This window comes from Octopus sinensis, linkage group LG4, assembly GCF_006345805.1.
Source record: "Octopus sinensis linkage group LG4, ASM634580v1, whole genome shotgun sequence".
NCBI lineage: Eukaryota > Metazoa > Mollusca > Cephalopoda > Octopoda > Octopodidae > Octopus > Octopus sinensis.
In genome coordinates, this window is record NC_043000.1 from 86,336,997 (window position 1) to 86,357,023 (window position 20,027).

General features: G+C 33.9%; 1 protein-coding gene across 5 annotated transcripts in view; it reads right to left on the minus strand.

Moving 5' to 3' along the window:
- The window catches only part of LOC115210688 (thyroid receptor-interacting protein 11-like), a 680,082-nt gene that overhangs the window by 435,122 nt on the left and 224,933 nt on the right, over positions 1-20,027 (minus strand). For all 5 annotated transcript variants that reach the window (XM_029779369.2, XM_036502228.1, XM_036502227.1 and 2 more), the window contains one exon: positions 223-287. In XM_029779369.2, coding sequence (XP_029635229.1) covers positions 223-287 — 65 coding nt within the window. The remainder of the gene's footprint in view (positions 1-222; positions 288-20,027) is intronic.

The following is a 20,027-nucleotide window of genomic DNA, read 5'->3' on the forward strand; positions in this document are numbered from 1 at the left end:
AAAATAGACTTTTCGAATGTCAATAACAATGAAAGACGTATAAAATTTACTGAAATAAATAATTATTATTCAACAACAAATCAATTTGAGGATCAAAAAAGGTCAACATTGATACATAGGTTTTATAAAGCCAAATGACTATGATAGAATTTCTAAGAAGTTATTTCAGAAACATGGAAAATATTTTCTAAAGAGAAGTATAAGTACTTATGGTTTATTTACCTTAAGTAACTGAGATGCAACATCAGGAAATCCATTATGTGAGGCTAAATGTAATCCACAATAACCTAGAAATAGAATTAAAATAATTGAGTAAAATTATTGTTAAAATAATTTTATTTATTTATTTATTTTATTTATTTATTTTGTGATCAATAGTAAGGAAGAACTCTTTAGTTAGCAAACAGTAGTTCAATATAAAGATATAGAACTATCAAGGGAAGTTACTAAATATAGCACCTTCTTTCGGTAGCACCAACTCAGAAGTAAAATATAGGCACTGTTCCTTTATCATTTAAAAATGTGAATAAAGGATGAGAAAAATTGGAAATAAAAGTTAAATTCAGTAAAAGACTCCTCATGTTGGCATAAGACAACAAATCTGGCAGAAGATGAGGAATACAAGTTAAACATTTATGTCTTCATGTCAGCATTTAAAGAGATGAGAATTTGTTAAGAATGGGAATTAAAACCATGTCACAAATTTGATTTTCTTGGAGCTTACCGCTGATATTCATTTTATGTAATGATTTATAGAATATCCTTTATCGATATATCCCAAAGACTAGCCTTCTTATCTCCTGTACTAGCCTTCCAACATATTCATCTTTCCTCCTCTCATCATCCATATAACATTTCCTATTCCAGGCCCCACACTAAATATTTTTCTCCAATCATTTTCCCTGCATCATTACCCCTATGTAATTCTCTTTGTTGAGAGGCTGTTATGCAAGCTAAATATCACTGCATCAACCTTGTCACACTTGGAACAACTGTAAAAGGCATGGATACAGCTCCTTCTATCTAATAAAACTGTAAAAACTATTATGAATGGTTTTAGCTTATAGCACAGTTTTATTTGTAATCTGATACTAAATTCTATTACGGATAATATACATAAACATATGCAAGCATGGTTGTGTGGTTAAGAAGTCTGCTTCTCAAATGTATGGTTTTGGTATAGTCTTACTGCACAGCAGCTTGGACAGCTGCCTTCTACTATAGCCCCAGGCTGACCAATACCTCATGAATAAATTAGGTAGACATATGTGTGTGTGTGTGTGTGTGTGTGTGTGTGTGTGTGTGTGAGAGAGAGAGAGAGAGAGAGAGAGAGAGAGAGCATGTGTGGGTGCTTGTGTTAATATTTGCATTCAGTGCAGAACTATAAACAAATTTTTTATTTTGTCATTCCTTGTTGTCATGTTGTCTGCCAACTCTATGTTTTCAAAGATGAATGAAATTAAAAGTAGGTAAGGGTTAGCAACAGGGTGAGCATCCAGCTGTAAAGCAATGTCTCAATGATAAGCATTTGTCTTGTCCATGCTATTAGCATGGAGAAACAGATATAAAATGAATGAACACAATGAACAATTGTTAAAGAAATAAACTCTTGTTGAAGGTATCGTTCAAGAAGAGAATGTGTTTTTTTATTTCATTTTTACATTTAGATAAAACAGGAATTTAAACAGGAAAGTTTCAGAGATGCATAAAAATCTTATTTTCTCATACTTCCTATATTTTATTTAGAGGGGTTATGCTTTAAACCATTGAGGGGGACAGACTGATTAACTATTAACTTAATCATTTGGTATTTTCTTTTATTTTGTACTTAACAACATATAAAATGTACAGACAGTGTTAAAATAGACACATTTCATTACAAGTAAGGCTATTGAAATGCTGAGTAATAATGAAGCAATTCAATGACAACCCATGGAAATTCTATATTCATACATTCATAGCATTCAAATACGAAATGTACTGTAGATAAAAATGCAACAGATAATTTGCAAAAAATTTACTTTTTATGTAAAGACACTCTGAAAGAAAACAAAACAAAATAATAAATTATGTAGGATTTTTCGCATGAAATTAATTATTTTGGATGTTTAATTAAGAACAAAAAATGAAAATATGAAACCTATTTTGAAACTGGAGTTAATATTATATGGCTTGAAGTATTTTTTATCCCTCATCATTTTATCATTACTTCCTTCTCAATTTCATACCTCTATACCTCATTCTATTTTGGCTACAAGGTAGAGTTGATGATATATATTCCTTAACTAACTTCTCAGTATCAAGTCTATTTTATATACCAGAATTCCTTCTTACATCTTCCTTTTTTTCTTAATCAAACTCTAAAATTTCATATTCTAGTGTCAATGTCGGTATTTTGAATTCCCAACTAAAGGCTAACACAAGATTTGAAATAATATAAACAAAAATATAATATAAGATAAAATATAAATAAAAATAAATTAATGATAGAGAAGTAATCTTCACTTTTCTTTCGTAAGAAAATGGAGACAGAATTGGCAAAAATAAATAACATGACTGTTTATTGTGTCTGTTGGGACTACTTTGATGGAGATTGAGATGAAGGTGTTAAGTAGAACTGTGAAGGTACATTTATATAGATTCCAGACCAAAATAGTTCAGTACACTGATACTCTCTTCTCATTTCTTTGCTGATACTAAAATCAACAGTTTATGCTTTTAGTAAAAAAATCTTTGAAAGAAACAGGATTGAGAAGTTGGGAAGAAAATGGTTAGAAAAGAAAGATTATTCTCCAGAAAACAGCTGTTTACTGATGCTTGTAACAATAAGTTTGGAAATTACTGAAAGCTAACATATAAGACAACGATTCAAAGTAGTTTAAGTGTTGCCTTTTTTCTTTCTTTTCGTTTTGCTTGCTTTTCGATCTTAAAAAGATACTCACAGAGACATTTACAAGGTAAATAATGAATGAAAGGACAGGTGGAAAAACAATGTAAGGTTTTAGGCCAGGTGTAGAAAGCTCTTCACTCGCAAGATTTGTTATATTTTTATTGATTGAGTTGTTAGAATTCTCTTCTTTTCAGCTTGATATCCTTGTAATGCTGGTTGCTTTCACATTTTGTGTGAAATGATACAATAGAGTCTCTCTTTGAAGCTTGGAAAGCACTTTTATGAAGAGGTAAAGTATAAGATGTTAAAATATATATGTAATAAAATAATTTCTTTTTTCATCAGTTACTAAATAACTTATTGAAAAATATCCACCAGATGAGCAGCATCATAGCTGTATGGTTAAGAAGTTCTCTTCATGATTATGATGTTTTTGGTTCCAGTCCATTGTGTATATTCTACCATAGCCTCCGATTGTCCTAATTATTGTGGATGGAATTTGGTAAAAGGAAACTGTAAGAGATCAGTTCATTGGAAAGACCATTTTATTCATGAGTGGTAGATTTTAATTTGGACATTCAGCTTAATACTATCACCTAGCTTTTGAGGTGCTTTTAGCACAAGTATTTTGATCAGGCCTTAGATCAATGAACAACATCTTCCCTTCCCAGCACTCAACTTAGAGCTTCTGAAAAGGGTCATGCTATGTATGCTTCTATTCATGCGTATGTATATCCATATATACATGCATTGACACACACATATATGCAGTACCAGACCAGAATGTGTATGTATAAACAGGGGTTGGACAAAATAATGGAAACACCTAGCATCATAGCATCATAATTTTGAAGTATCTATAAAACCGTCAAAAATTTGTTTATTTTTATGTTTTTTGATTTATTATTAGTATTGCTTAATATACTTTGCTAAAATTGCTGTTTCTTTTCAGATATCATCAGAAAAAGGTAATTAAAATTCATTAAAATGACAGATCTATTGGACTTTCAAACAAGTTAAATTGTTGGTGCTTGTATGGCAGGCGCTAGCATAATGAAAACAGCCGAAATGTTTGGTGTATCAAGAAGTACTATCTGAAAAGTAGTGACAGCCATTGAGAAAGAGGGAAAAACTTCCTCATCGAAACAAAACTCCGGAAGAAAACCAAACATTTCAGATGGGGACTGTCAGACACATATGCAACTTGTTAGAAAGGATCACAAAAGTACAGCTCCCCAAATTACTGCAGAGCTTAATGACCATCTCAAGAACCCAGTTTCCACAAAAACTGTTCACTGGAAGCTGCACAAAGCCAGATTTCACGGGAAGGCTGCGATCACAAAATCACTACTTTCAAAAAGAAACATTGCAAAGCATTTAGAGTGGAGTAAAACCTACAAAATTGGTCCCTAAAGTAGTGGAAGAATGTTATTTTCTCTGATGAGGAACATTCTAGTGAAGTTGAACATCTTATCTGGCCACCATAGTCCCCAAATCTCAATATTATTGAACATTTATGGCGCATTTTAGAAAAACAAGTAAGGATTCAATATCCTTCACCATCATCACTACAAGAACTGGAGACTGCTTTAACTAAAGAATGGACAAAAATTCCTTTGGTAACAATTCAAACTTTGTATGAGTCCATACCTCATAGAAGTCAAGTTGTAACTATTGCCAAAAGCAGTCCCACCCCATATTAAAATAAATTTGTTTGAAATTTTAAGGTGTTTACATTATTTTGTCCAACCCCTGCATAAATCAGTATTATATATCCATTACGTATTATATATCCATTTTGGCTGATCTTACCGATCGTTTTTGCCCTTGGAGTTCAATGGAGTATTAGATAACAGTCCAATTATGTAATCCTGCACTCTTCAGAGATAGCTATTATGGATGAAAATATGGCGACTGCTCTCTATTATTTAAGGAGAACAGACACATCCAGTTTGTAGTTGCTGTGAAAAGGATGATGAAATGAACCAAGCAAGGGTTAAGTTAAGAGTTATGTCCTTTGGTTCCAAAGCCCCCACCCCATCTCTGGGTGTGTTGCAAGTCGGCAAGAGTTTTCTGAAAAAGTGTTTATGAGAAATGGTGCTCTTTTAGAAATGGAATGTGTGTAGTGGTACCATATGTATAGCTTTTGCAGGGGGAGGATATACATCTGTGTTGGTATACTTTCTTTTTTTTTATGTTTTGGTTAAATTCTTGGGGCACACACACTCTAACGTGTGGACATCCATCCATTAGATCATTACCCCCCCCCTAATATAAGTCCCCACATATATTGTACCCCTACACACACTGCATGCATATGTAAATGTCCCAAAAATTTAACCAAAATATAAAAGAAAGAAAACAGATTTACAAACACAGATGCACATGCTATCCCCATCCCCATAAAGGTTATAGATATAGTACCACTGTTACCTAACACACCATTGAACGTTTAGTGTGAAACTGATTGGTAAGATCATCCATAATGGATATATATATAATACTTTAAACTTCAATTAATATACCCACTCTGCTTACTGATATATGAGTGTATTTTTTCCTGACTTATGGATTCTTAGATAGCTTACAAACACACAACTACAACCATATATATATATATGTATATAGATGGGTGGGTGGGTGGATGGATGGATAGATAGATAGATAGATATATAGATAGATAGATCATGATCATCTCAGTTATTGTTTTTTGACCTATTTAGGAAAATATGATGATGATGATATATCTTTACTCTTTCCTCTTCATCTTCATTTAGGGCTTAACTGAAGAAGAAAGTATCCATCTTAGAAATTGAGATTCAGATTGTAAAAATATGTCAAAGTAACTTTGAAATGAGGAAAAGTAAGAATATTAATATCGTATTTGATAAAGAAAGAGATTATAGAGTTAGTCTGAATATAGTTGTGCAGATATTTAGGAATCAACGAACTAGACAGACTACAACAGACACAAATGAAAAAAAGATTAGCTCAGAACATTATACATGTATTTGACTAATACTTAAAACAGAACTAAGCTCAAAGAAATATATCAATAGACTCAGCATTCAAGGTGCTTTGGTGATAAGTTATGTTGTTCTCAACATGATGCTCCATGAGTTAGATTGAATAAGAATTATGATTGCATTTACAATATACGTACTTCCACAATTTGATATAGAAAAATGATATTTTTTATAAATTCAGGAAAGTAAAGGTTTTTTTTTTTCATTTTCAACGTCCATTTTTTATGCTTGCATGGGCTAGATAGTTTGTTGAGATATTTTCTTCAACAAGATGTCCTTCCTGTCACCAATTCTCTCCTGTTTCCTAGTAAGTTGACATTTCTCTTTGGTTGGAAATGTTTTCATACAAGACTAAAAACAAATGACAGTACTTGTATGACGGTGAAGTTGCTTACAACTATCAAGCAATGCCAGTATGAAGATAGAGACACATGCAAACACATACAATGAGCTTCTTTCAATTTTCGTCGGCCTAATCTAGTCACTATAGTAGTGAACCCAAAACCATGTGACTGGGAAGTCACATCTGTGCCTTCTGAATGAAGAAAGGCCTTCAGCAACTCAAAAACTGTTATAGAACTTGAAAAATGTTTTATGAAGAACAATAGCAAACTATGACAAGCAGCTATAAAACAAACAAGACAAATGGATGAGGAAACATTGTTTTTCTCTATTTCATATATATATATATATACATATACATATATATATATGTGTACATATACATACACATATATATTACATACATGCATGTATATATATATATATATGTATGCATGTATGTAGCATGTATGTATATATATATATATATATATATATATATATGTATATATGTGTGTGTGTGTGTGTGTGTGTGTGTGTGTGTGTATATATATACATATATATATATATATAGAGAGAGAGAGAGAGAGAGAGACAGGCATAGGAGTGGCTGTGTGGTAAGTAGCTTGCTTCAAACCACATGGTTCCGGGTTCAGTCCCACTGCATGGCACCTTGAGCAAGTGTCGTCTACTATAGCCTCGGGCCAACCAAAGCCTTGTGAGTGAATTTGATAGATGGAAACTGAAAGAAGCCCATCGTATATATATATATATGTATGTGTGTATATGTGTGTCTGTGTTTGTCCCCACCAACTTCGCTTGACAACTGATGTTGGTGTGTTTACGTCCCCGTAACTTAGCAGTTTGGCAAAAGAGACCGATAGAATAAGTACTAGGCTTACAAAGAATAAGTCCTGGGGTCGATTTGCTTGACTAAAGGCAGTGTTCCAGCATGGCCACAGTCAAATGACTAAAACAAGTAAAAGAGTAAAAGAATATATTTAGTGTTGACTGTTGGGAGAAAGAGTACTCAATACTGTAGTAAAGATTAATACTTTTATTTTGGTCATAACTTGGCTGATGGCTTCCTGAACACACAGGCAAAAGATTTCAGTGTAGTATGTGACTGACTATACCAAAATATAAATATTATAAATCTGTGTGTACAGAAGCATGAATGCATATATTTATGTTTCTTAATCAATGCATTCGGAGGCATAAATGACTGTTATCAGCATATAGAGTACTTGTTAGGTCAGTCAACTACTAGCTAAAATATAACAGAAAATTGCTAACACATTGGAAAGTTAAAGTCAAATTCTTCAAGGAACTAATAAATATTCTGTGTGACTAAATATCTTAAAAAAAAAAATAACTAAAGCAAGTTAAGAATGATCCAATTTTGAAATAACAGTATTTTTAACACCCTAAAACTGAAATGAGTGAAGGAACTTGGAAAGTAATATAAGGGAAATATTATATTAGCCGGTTCATATATTAGCAGGGTGTTGTCATTAATTTTCTAAATGACAACACCCAAACAGTATTTAGAATTTCAGTCTCTAGAGAAGTGGATAAATTTGGTTACATTCAAAAGTAGGTAACTAACGTTTTAGAGCTAATTCTTAAATAGTTTTAGGAAGGAAAAGATCAAACAAAATTTTTGGTATTTGATGAAGTGAAATGCTCAATGTTTAATATTCTTTACTCTAGTGGGTCAGATGGAATTCACTTTCTACCATTCAACAAATTAAGCTGACCCAGGCAAGTATGGAATTGCAGATGTTAAGACAATGATGATGGTGATAACAAGAAGGAAGAGGATTATGAGGATGATTTATATATACATGCATATATATATATATATATATATATATATATATATATATATATATATATATATAATAATAATAATAATAATAATAATAATAATATGAGGGAATATTATTCCAAACTTACAGGGAAAAATTCAATTTAGAAATACTAAATCAAATTTCACAAAATATAATATATATATATATATAAATTAGGAAAAAAACTACACACACACACACACACACACATATATATATATAAAAACTCAACTTGTGTGTCTGTGTGTGTATCTGTGTGTGTGTCTGTGTGTTTAACTTCCCGGCACATCTCCTCCTAGCCAACAAATCGTAGAACCACCAAAAATGGGTCACTTAAAGTTTAGGCAAATGAAAATTGAACTGCACTATTTCTGTTCCGAAATTCATCTCGCAAGTGCAAAAATCGATAATGTGTTTGTTTAGGCTTTATCCCATGCATTGAATAGTGAATTTTACTCAGTCAGCTGTTTAACATGAACTGTGTTCACCACGCGTGCAAGCATGCGTAAATTGCATCAAAAATAAAAAATCAAGATATAAAAACGCATCGCCGTAAACATTGTAGAAATTTGGCAAAGAAATGAATTTTTGGGATGTAGCCTGGAGGGTTTTTTTGTATTAATCGTTTGGACTTTGTGAACACATACCAATTATCTATATTTATAAAGCTGAAGTTGTCTGTGTATGGCAGGTTTGGTAGCCTTCAACTAACACTATCTCCTCCGAGACCCTGCGGTGCAAGTTGAACAAAATTGAGAGTATGTTAACACCAAAAATTATTTACATCAAAAAGGTGCTTTTTTTCTATGAAAATCGCTATTTTTTTACGATTTTTGACTGTCACCATTTTTTGTGTATTTCAACCAGAAAAATGTTCACTTAAAGAGAATAACAAGCTACATAATGCAAAACTTTTACTTTTCAAAAATTCCAATTCTAAAGCAACGCCGGGTGATACTGCTAGTATATATATACATATACATACACACACACACACATATATATATATATATATATATATATATATATATATATATATATATATATATATGCATATATGTGTGTTTATTCACTAATGTTGAACAGTGAGAATCAGTGCTCAAAACCATATTGGAGGATAAACATTCTTTATTTGTGGGTTAACTAGGCCACCAATGGTTTCATGTAAAGAGGGATCTCTTAATAAATTTCAAGCCTACCACATGGAAGCATTGGTACTCATATCCATTTTGTATGAGAACACACACACACATTTAACTGAGGTTGACTTAATTTCTACTAAATGTGCTGAGTGCTACTAACTTGTTAAAACGCGATGGTAATGATGGTGATCAAAATTACATATATGTCTATATATGTGTAAGTATGTGTTTACTCCAGTATATACACATATACATTTATGAGAGAAAAGTTGGGCATAAGAAGCATCAAATGTGGTGTGCAAGAGAGACGATTGCACTGGTATGATCATGTGTTACATATGGATGAGGACAGCTGTATGAGGAAGTGCTACTCCCTAACTGTGGAAAGAGCCTGTGGAAGAGGTAGACCCAGGAAGACATGGGATGAAGTGGTGAAGCACGACCTTCAAACATTAGGCCTCACAGAGGCAATGACAGGAAACTGAAACCTTTGGAGATATGCTATGATAGAGAAGACCCAGAAACTAAAGTGAAATCGCAGCCATGCATGTCCAGCCCAGTTAAGAGTACTCCTAATGCATCAGATGATATGATATGCTTGAGAAGACCTGTTGAGAAAAGTAAAACCAATATCGTAGTTGTGGCTAGTGTCTCCTGACTGGCTCCCGTGCTGCTGGCATGTAAAAAGCACCATCCGAACATGGTTGATGCCAGGTCTGCTGGACTGGCTCTCATGCCGGTGGCATGTAAAAGGCACTATCTGAATGTGATCAATGCCAAGCTTGCCTGACTGGCTCCTGTGCCAGTGGCACATAAAAAGCACCCACTACATTCTCAGAGTAGTTAGCATTAAGAAGAGCATCCAGCTGTAGAAACATTGCCAGATCAGATTGGAGACTGGTGCAGCCACTGGCTCTCCAGACCTCAGTCAAACCATGCCAGCATGGAAAATGGACTTTAAACAATGATGATGATGATGATATATAATATTTGTAAACAAATATATATTATTATGATATATTATTATACAGTTGCACACACACACAGACACACACACACATTTAACAACAGGTTGATTTCTACTAACTGTGTAGAGTGCTACTTACTTTTGTATATTTACCATTCATAATAATAATTGTTTCAAATGTTGGCAAAAGGCCAACTATTTTGAGGGTAGAAGTTCAGATGATACTAATGTTCCCAGTACTTGACTGGTACTTTATTTGATTTACCCGGTGTATGTATGTATATGCACAGACACACGTATGTATATGTAAATATTTTGCACATGAGGATGAGTGTGTGTATGTGTTCCTATGTGAAGTAAGCTTCTTAACCACATAATTGTATGCACATCTGCTCCTCAACAAAAGCAAGAATGCTGTCATCTGGAAGGCTCTGAAGGAACTGACCAACAAGAAAACTTCCCCCAGTGATCCACATTGTAGGGGAAACCACTGACCAGCATCTACCTGCTTGGTTTCAGCTCTTCAGATAGTTTCTTAGTAAAGCATAGATACACAACACCAGACTCAACAATGAACCTTTATTCAACCACAAAATAACATATAGCTTGACAATTTAGGAAACCCCATAGAAGATGTGGTCATTTACTGAATAAGGTATCAGGAATATTAGGTAATTTTCTAAGCAGTAGTTGCAAGTAGCCATATTCCTTGCAGACTTTTGAGGGATTTGCTTGTGGATCCTTCTCCTCTTCGTACAATACTGACTCTAAAGGAATGCAAGCCAATTCATAGAGGTGGGGCTTGAACTCAGAATCTAAAAGAATGAAACTAAGTAGTACTTGGCAGTCTGCTATTTCTGTCACTCCACAGTAAATTGAAATGACAGGAATATATTGGAATATGGGTATTAGTTCTATTCCATAATCTAATATTTAGTACAATGGTTACTAGCAAGCCATCCATCAAGCCAGCAAGACAGCCACTCAACCACCCAACTTTAAAAATATGTGCTAAAATTTGTAAAATAAAACTTCCCAGTTTATCATGATATCATTTTATCTGCCAGAAATTGTACAATGAAATATGAGCAGAAAATATAGAAAAGTTATGGCATTAAAAGAGATGAAAAATGATGAGCAAGATATGTGAAATATAAGAATAAACTGAATCTAGTTTTATGGATTAGAAAAAGTAAATAAAAAAAACTTTGTTTCGTGAAGTAAAAAGAAAACTGCCACCAAAACTGGAATATTGGGCATGTAATGAAATTAAGTGATGAGATGTGGGGTTATAATATTGTAAGTTGAAATGGAAAACATTATACAGCAAAGGTACAAAAATACATTATAAGTAATCTTGAAGTATTAAAAGGGAGTAATTAATGAGGCTACTCCTCAAGAAAAGGTACAATGTGTATTGTGGTTTACAGAAACAAAATTGGATATGCAGACCCAGTGACAATACAGGATTAAATATGGAATACATCTACCGTCATGTCCATCAATTTGTGTATGGCACAAGAAATTTATGGGAACAGTGTTGGATAAAAGGAGGAGTGGATGATCAAATTATCTGAGGAAAACATTAATCATTTAAGACAAGCCTTTGCTAGTTCTTCTACAAAGTCCATACATACTGCTGTCAGACAATTACAGCTACCATGCACAAAGTCCTACACAAGAATTTGCAACTGTACTCTTACAAAGTGCAAATCTTACAGGCACTCAAACCAAGTGATAAACCAAAATGAAAAGAGTTTGCAGTTAACATACTGGAACGAAATTCTGAGAATGCAGCATTCCTCACCCAAGGTTGTTTTAGTGATGAGGCAACCTTACATGTTTCAGGGAAACTGAACACACATAATGTGAGAATCTGAGGACCAGAACACCTCTATGTGACTAGGGAACTTCACCAAGATAGTCCAAAGGTAAATGTCTGATGTGGAATGTTGTGCAATGGAATCATTGGTCCATTTTTCTTCACAGAGAGATCAATTACTGCAAATGTTTACCTTGATCTTTTGACTAAATATGTGGCACCACAAATGGATGACTTTCAACCAACCATCATTTTCTAGCAGGATGGACTATCACCACATTGGGGACTGCATGTTTATAGGTCGCTAAATCAAACATTTCCAGACTGGTGGATTGGAAATGATGCCCCAATTCCCTGGCTACTTCTTACACCAGATATCACTCCCCTAGACATTTTTCTATGAGGTTATGTTAAAGACATTGTATCAAACAGATACAAGACATCAATGACCTGAAGCAAAGGATCCTTGAATTCCATTGACACATTGATAAGGCTATGCTACAGCAAACATGGCAAGAAATTGATTACCATCTTGATGTGCTTCGTGCAGTTAATAGTGCTCATATAGAGATGTATTGAATAAAGCAAAAAACTTCAATTACTACTCATCATTTTGTAATAACTTTCACAGATTTATCTGTTTATTTGCTTTTGTAATAAATTTTTGAAATTGTAAAATGTCACGCTGGTGAGACCCATATTGGAGTACGGGATTCAAGCCTCTTCTCCTTATCTCCTCAAAGACATACAGCATCTCGAAAGAGTCCACAAGCTGGTTACCCGCATGGTTCTTGGTCTCAAGCATTTGTCTTATGAAGAAAGGCTGAAGACGCTCGACCTTTATTCTCTAGAAAAACGCCGCCGCTGAGGTGATCTCATTCTTGCTCACAACATCATAAGTGGAAAGTGTAACCTCTCGAAAGAGCTGTTCTTCACTCCAGCTCCAGAGCGTCGGCTGCGGGGTCACTCTGAAAAGCTCTATCTGCGACAATTTCATCTCAATCGAAGGAGAGGGGCTTTCTCCATCCGGGTTGCGGATCCGTGGAATAAGCTGCTGGACGAGATAGTGAAGATGCCAATGACCGCTTGGTTCAAAGTCTCCCTTGACCACAAGTGGCCTGAACTCTTTACATGAACACCACCCTGTACATAACTCCATGTCCCCCTACATGGCCTTGCTTTTTGCTTTTTGAGCCAAAAAATTAACTAACTAACATACATTATATATAAATGTGTACATATACCAGTAAGTGTCTCTATTTCTGTCTGTCTGTCTATCTATCTATCTATCTATCTGTCTATCTATCTACTTACTTACCTAGCTACCTACTTATCTATCTATCTCTATATATATGTGTGTGTATCTGTATGTGTATGTGTGTGTGTGTGAGAGAGAGAGAGAGAGAGAGAGAGGGAGAGGGAGTCTTTTTAAACCTTGTATCTTCCAAACTTAGGATATTACAGAGTTTCTTTCTTTTATTTTTATTTTTACCAGTTTTAGAGATAATTAATCAGAAAATGTTGATTTTCATGCTAGAATAATTGATGGAATTATTTATTTTTAAAAAAAGACAGTTTGCTATTTTCGTTTCTTAACTTTCTAGCCTAATAACCTTTTAGGTCATATGATGAGATTAGACTTCCATTGAACACAATTTTGATTGGCCAACACTTGTAAAAATAGATAAATCTTTCTAATTATCTATGTATGTCCTGTGATTCCAATATTCAGATACCAAATATATAGAAATGCATGCATAACCACTTGAAGTGATAAGACTTAATATATCTGCCACCAAGAAATCTGTGCAAAAAAAAGGTAGCTTTGCAAACAGAAATCTAGTGATGTAGTGAAGATTCCCAACAAACAACAAATTTCTGGGTCAGTGTGTTTCTTCACACACTCAGCCTTTCTTATTCTTTTGCCAGAACATTTTCTCTCCTTGTGAATTTTTATATAATTGTTTAGGTGACAGATGGGATGTAACTTTGTATTTTGCTTCATTAAACATGTATAAACTATCTTGATTATCTTAAGAACAAGTCCACTATTGTTAAAAACAAGTGCTATCATGAATGTTCAACAAAAACACAGAATATAAGTAATTTTAATTGATGTAGACAATTTTCAACTTAAGATGGTAACAAAAATGTGTTTTTAATTTAAATCTAATGAGCTTAACTAGATGTGTTTATAATTTGATAGGTTTAAACAAGGTTTCTATACTATATACATATGGTATTTGTGTAAGGCGTAGTATAAGTACAGGCCTTGCTGTGTGGTTAAGAAGTTTACTTTTCAAGGATATGGTTTTGGATTCACTTCCACTGATTGGCACTATTCTAGCCCTGGGCAGACAAAAATCTTGTGAGTGGATTTCATAGATGGAAACTGAAAGAAGTCCATCACACACACACACACACACATATATATTATATATATATATATATATATATATATATATATATACATGTGTGTGTGCGTGCACATACATGTATGTATTTAGCTTAGTATTGTAAGGTCATGAGTTCAGTTCCTGGTAGCATGTTGTGTCCTTGAGCAAGACACTTTATTTCATGTTGCTCCAGTCCACTCACTTGGCAAAAATGAGTAGTAGCTGTATTTCAAAGGGCCAGCATTGTCACATTTTGTGTCATACTGAATCTCCCTGAAAACTACATTAAGGGTACACATGTCTGTGGAATGTTCAGCCACTTGCACGTTAATTACACAAGCAAGCTGTCCTGTTGATTAGATCGACTGGAACCCTCATCATCATAACCAATGAAGTACCAGTTAATGTAAGTATGTATATATGTGTGTGAATGTGTGTGTCTGTATGTTTGTTTACATTCTGACTGCTGCCGCAAAAGTTGAGACATGCAGATAGTGTCATTGGTGTCACTTTTGTTAACAAGTCATCTGCTTGCTTCATGCATTTGAAGCTGCATGGAATAAGAGATCCTTTACCTCAAAACTGGCAAGCATTAATGGCAGGAAAGACATTTAACTGTAAAACAATATAACATTTATCTCAATAACATCTTTGTCTAACTCTGTAAGCATGGAAAAATGAACATAAAAACAAATGAATACATATGTAGTAATCCTTTTAGGAAGGGACAAAGGCAGTCGAATTGTTGCCCATGTATTATAGGTACTTAAACCATAAACATAACAAGAATGAAAAGCAAAATGATTTGAATTCAGGTCATAAAGCCATGAGTCTTTGATGTGTATATATATATATATATATATATATATATATATATATTGGAGATGTATTTGCATAGCGAGTGACTTGATCTGAGATCATGTGCAGGAACGAAAACAATTGCAGCGTGGAAGGTGTTTATAAGTCATTTAAGAAACACACAAAACCGTTAGATTCACTTCAACATTTAAATTTAATTTGTCAAAATATTTTCGTCGCTTTGAGACTGCGAAGCTTTGTCAGTGAATGGATCGCGGTCTCAAAGTGACGAAAATATTTTGACAAATTAAATTTAAATGTTGAAGTGAATCTAACGGTTTTGTGTGTTTCATAAATGGGTTATAAACACCTTTCACGCTGCAATTGTATATATATATATATATATATTAATGTTATTTTCAATCAATGAACAATCAAAATAGTAAAATACTTCAAAGAGAATGCTAATTTATATAAAATGAATATTAAATTTAGAAGAAATGGTATGAAAATAAATGAGGGTATCTGAATTCAACACAAAACTCAAAATTTTTAAGGAGGCAAATAGTGGATTGAAATGAACTCTGGCATTTGACTGGCACTTATTTTATCAACCTTAGATGGAAGACAAGCAAAGTTGACTGGGTAGGATTTTAACTTTGAAAATTAAAGATGTTAATGCAGAAAGTATTTCAATCTAGATATTTTAATATTAAAAAGTGAAATAATACTAAGGATGATTGAGAATAAAATATTTATGATATATTTTTACTATTTTACATCAATTATTCCATTCTTCACTGATTGTTTAAAAGTAGGAAAGGCATTCAACTGTAATATCTTTCCTAGATATTTGTGGTTAGTGTCACTACATGTCGAAATCTTTTAAAAACATTTTAATGAATCATATAGATGTAATTTTTGATGCTGAATCTGAATTTGTTATTCATTTATTCCACAAACATTTTGTAAAAATGTTACAGGTGTTCAAAGTTTGGTAATTTTCAGAATTTTCAGCCAATCAGAAAACAGTGCATTTGCTGCCTCTTCCATCACTGTCACAATAGCAAGAAGGGATGGGGGCACCAGCATATCAAAACATTAAACTAGCTACAGTAAACAGTGAAACACATTAAAAGATTCGCAAGCAAATTAAAGATTTAAAAGCTACGAACAAACCAACAGACACTGCTAGAAATAACAGTCAAAACATTGCTTAAAAAGACATTTATTAGTTTAAAAAATCAAGAACAAAAGTTTGCAATACACTCTAGGATTTTATAAAATACATTCTAGGATTTTATAAAATAATTTATCTCCTTCTCCACATAGATTCACAAAGATAAGAATCAACCATGTAATGGTGGGTCCCACACTAGCGTTTGTTTCCCACACTTTAAATATGCTCAAGTACTTTTAATTTGTTGATTACATTCAATTTGGTGGTTACACTCCTTGTGTATATGCACAGCATCTTTGGTTACTACAGAAACAGAGTTCTTCGCAATCAGCTATGGAACATGTGGTGCTTCTTTGCTTAATATGCTAACAGAACTTCATGGTGATGTGTAAAATATTCACTTCTGATTGCGTGCCAAAATGAAGACATTTGAAAAGTAACCACGAGTGTAATAGGTAGAACTATATACAAGTCCCACTTTGTGCGGATGTCCTAGTGTATAGTTCTGCAAATTATATTTGTATGGACGGTCACACCGAAGATCTACGGACAAATTGCATAAGTAAAATTACGTAATCTGTTAACAGTGAAACATGTATATGAATAATCCATATTTTTGTTGCTTTTCTTTTGTCTTGCTCGCTTACATTCTGGTGTTTGCTAAATTTTTCTTGAGAACATTTCTTAGTGGTAAGACCATAGTGGATCTACTTCTAGCATAAGGGTGGTCCACATAGTGTTCATCCCTCTCATATGCATATAATACAATTTACTGAACCTTCAGATTTTTATATGCTAGACCACTGGTGTGAAATTGGTGTTAATTAAATTAATATCCAATTTCTCACCCTCATTTTAAATTTATATATATATATATATATTTCATCATCATTTTAATGTGCACTTTTCCATGCTTGCAAGGGTTGGATGGAGTTTACTGAAGCAGATTTTCTATGGTTGGACCCCACTTTTTTCACCAACCTTTATTTGTTCTGAAGCAAGTTAATATTCTCTCTGTAGCTAGATATGTTTTTGCAGAATATTAGAAATGAATGGCATTCATTTACAACAATTAGGTGATGTCCAGACTATGACACACACACACATGTAATGATTATGAAAGTGTAGAGCTATAAAAGGATAAAATTCATATAGCTTTATATTTTCATTTGACCTAAAACATTTGAAAAATTTTGCCAATATTTTGTCTGATAAAAATTGCTTATCTTAAAATGGTATTAGTGACAGAAGTCTTATAACAAACATCCAGCTAGGAACAGCCATATGACTTTGAAAAGAGTTAACATTGTCATAGAACTGGATTGTTATCGTTGTAGTAGTAGTAGTAATTAATAATAATAATTAATGATGATGATGATGATGATGATGATGATGATGGTAATCAATCAGATGTGAGAATAAGAAATACTATCAATATGTATATTGAACATGGTTTCATGCTGGATGGATATCTTAATTACTTAACAGGATTCAAATACAATTCATGTATTATTCAAAAATGATTTCAACACCATACCAACATCACTGCATAATTATTGAACACTGTTTGAATCTGTTCCAGGAAAAAAAGATATGAAATTGGAAAATGAATAAAGAAAATCTATCAATGAATTTACTGATGAGTACAAATGAATCAATATTTAGCATGGCCACAGTTGGTGTATCAAGAGAAAATTTGATAAAATTTTGAATCCTATGTTGTTGGCCTAGTAGACATTTCAGAGGCATTTCAATAGTAACCGTTAGTCTTTTTTCATTTCAGCCATAGTATTTTAAAGACTACATTATCTAAACTGTCTTTTGCTATTTTTGAAGTCAGTATGATGTGATTTGAAAGAGAATTGACTGCTGTGTTTAGCAGGTTGAACAAACACATTAAAGCTCTGTGATAGGCTTGTCTCAATGTTTGTTTTATGAGACACACAGTTACACACATATATATCATTGCTCATCATCATTGTAATATCCACTTTTCTAGCATGCATGGGTTAGATAGAGTTTATTGAAGCAAATTTTTTACAGCTGGATGTCCTTCCTGTCACCAACCCTCACTTCATTTCAAGAAGGTAACTTTCTTCATGAACAGACATATTCCCATATAATATTGGAAATAAGTCTCACTGATTATATGACAGTGACAATCACCTATAACTATCATGTGATGTATGAAATGAGATACAAATACACACACACACACACACTTTCAATTTGAAAACTGTAGAAATGCATACATACTACACATACACACATCCTTTGTTTTATATATATATAAAACAAAGGATGTGGTATATTGCTGTAATTTTCCATGGTGAATCTCCTTTTGTTATTCACTTGTTCTAGAAAAACTTTTAGAAAACTGTTTACTAAAAACATGCTACTAATTGATTAATCCCAGGTCATCCTGACCTCAACTCCAATTCTAACCTTAAACCCTAACTCTAACCCTAAACCCTGACCTTAAACCATAAATCTAACCCTAAACCCTAACTCTAACCCTTAACAACAACTCTAAACCCTAACATACAGGTTGTTTGTTTTGTAATATTTTGCAAAAAATTTTGTAGAGGACTTTTTTCTTTTTTAAATCAGTTACTTGGCTGTTCACATGATTTTATTTATTAAATAAAACTTATTGAAACTTCAAAACTTCTTACAACTTTCATTGTCAAGTGTTTTGCTTTCATTTCATTTAATAAAAATTTGTTGTCTTAATGTTTGCTTTCATGCTGAAAATGCCAGCTTCAAAACCCTCTTTTCTGACTCATCATCATCATCATCATCTTCATCATCGTTTAACATCTGTTTTCCATGCTAGCATGGGTTGGACGATTTGACTGAGGACTGGTGAACCAGGTGGCTGCACCAGGCTCCAATATGATCTGGCAGAGTTTCTACAGCTGGATGCCCTTCCTAACGTCAACAACTCCGAGAGTGTAGTGTGTGCTTTTACATGCCACCAGCATGAGGGCCAGTCAGGCGGTACTGGCAACGGCCATGCTCAAATGGTGTTTTTTACATGCCACCTGCACAGGAGCCAGTTCAGAGGCACTGGCAACGACCTCACTCGAATGTCTTTTCATGTGCCACCAGCATAAGTGCCAGTAAGGCAACGCTGGTAACGATCACGCTCAAATGGTGCTTTTTACATGCCACCAGCACAGAAACCAGTTTGCTGGTCTGGCAATGATCACGCTTGGATGGTGCTCTTCGTGCTCCACTAGCATCGAATTTGATTTTGACTTCGATTTCACTTGCCTCAACAGGTTTTCGCAAGCAGAGTTTAGTGTCCAATGAAGGAAAGGTACACATAAGTGGGCTGGTTACACCACTGGCATAGGCCATGAGGTCCTGGGTCTACCTCTTCCACAGGTTCCCTCAACTGCTAGGGTATGGCACTTTTTCACACAGCTATCCTCATCCATTCTCACCACATGGCCATACCAGCACAGTCGTCTCTCTTGGACACCACATCTGATGCACCTTAGGTTCAACTTTTCTCTCAAGGTACTAACTCTCTGTTGAGTATGTACACTGACATTACACATCCATCAGAGCATATTGGCTTCATTCCTTGCGAGCTTACGCATGTCCTCAGCAGTCACAGCCCATGT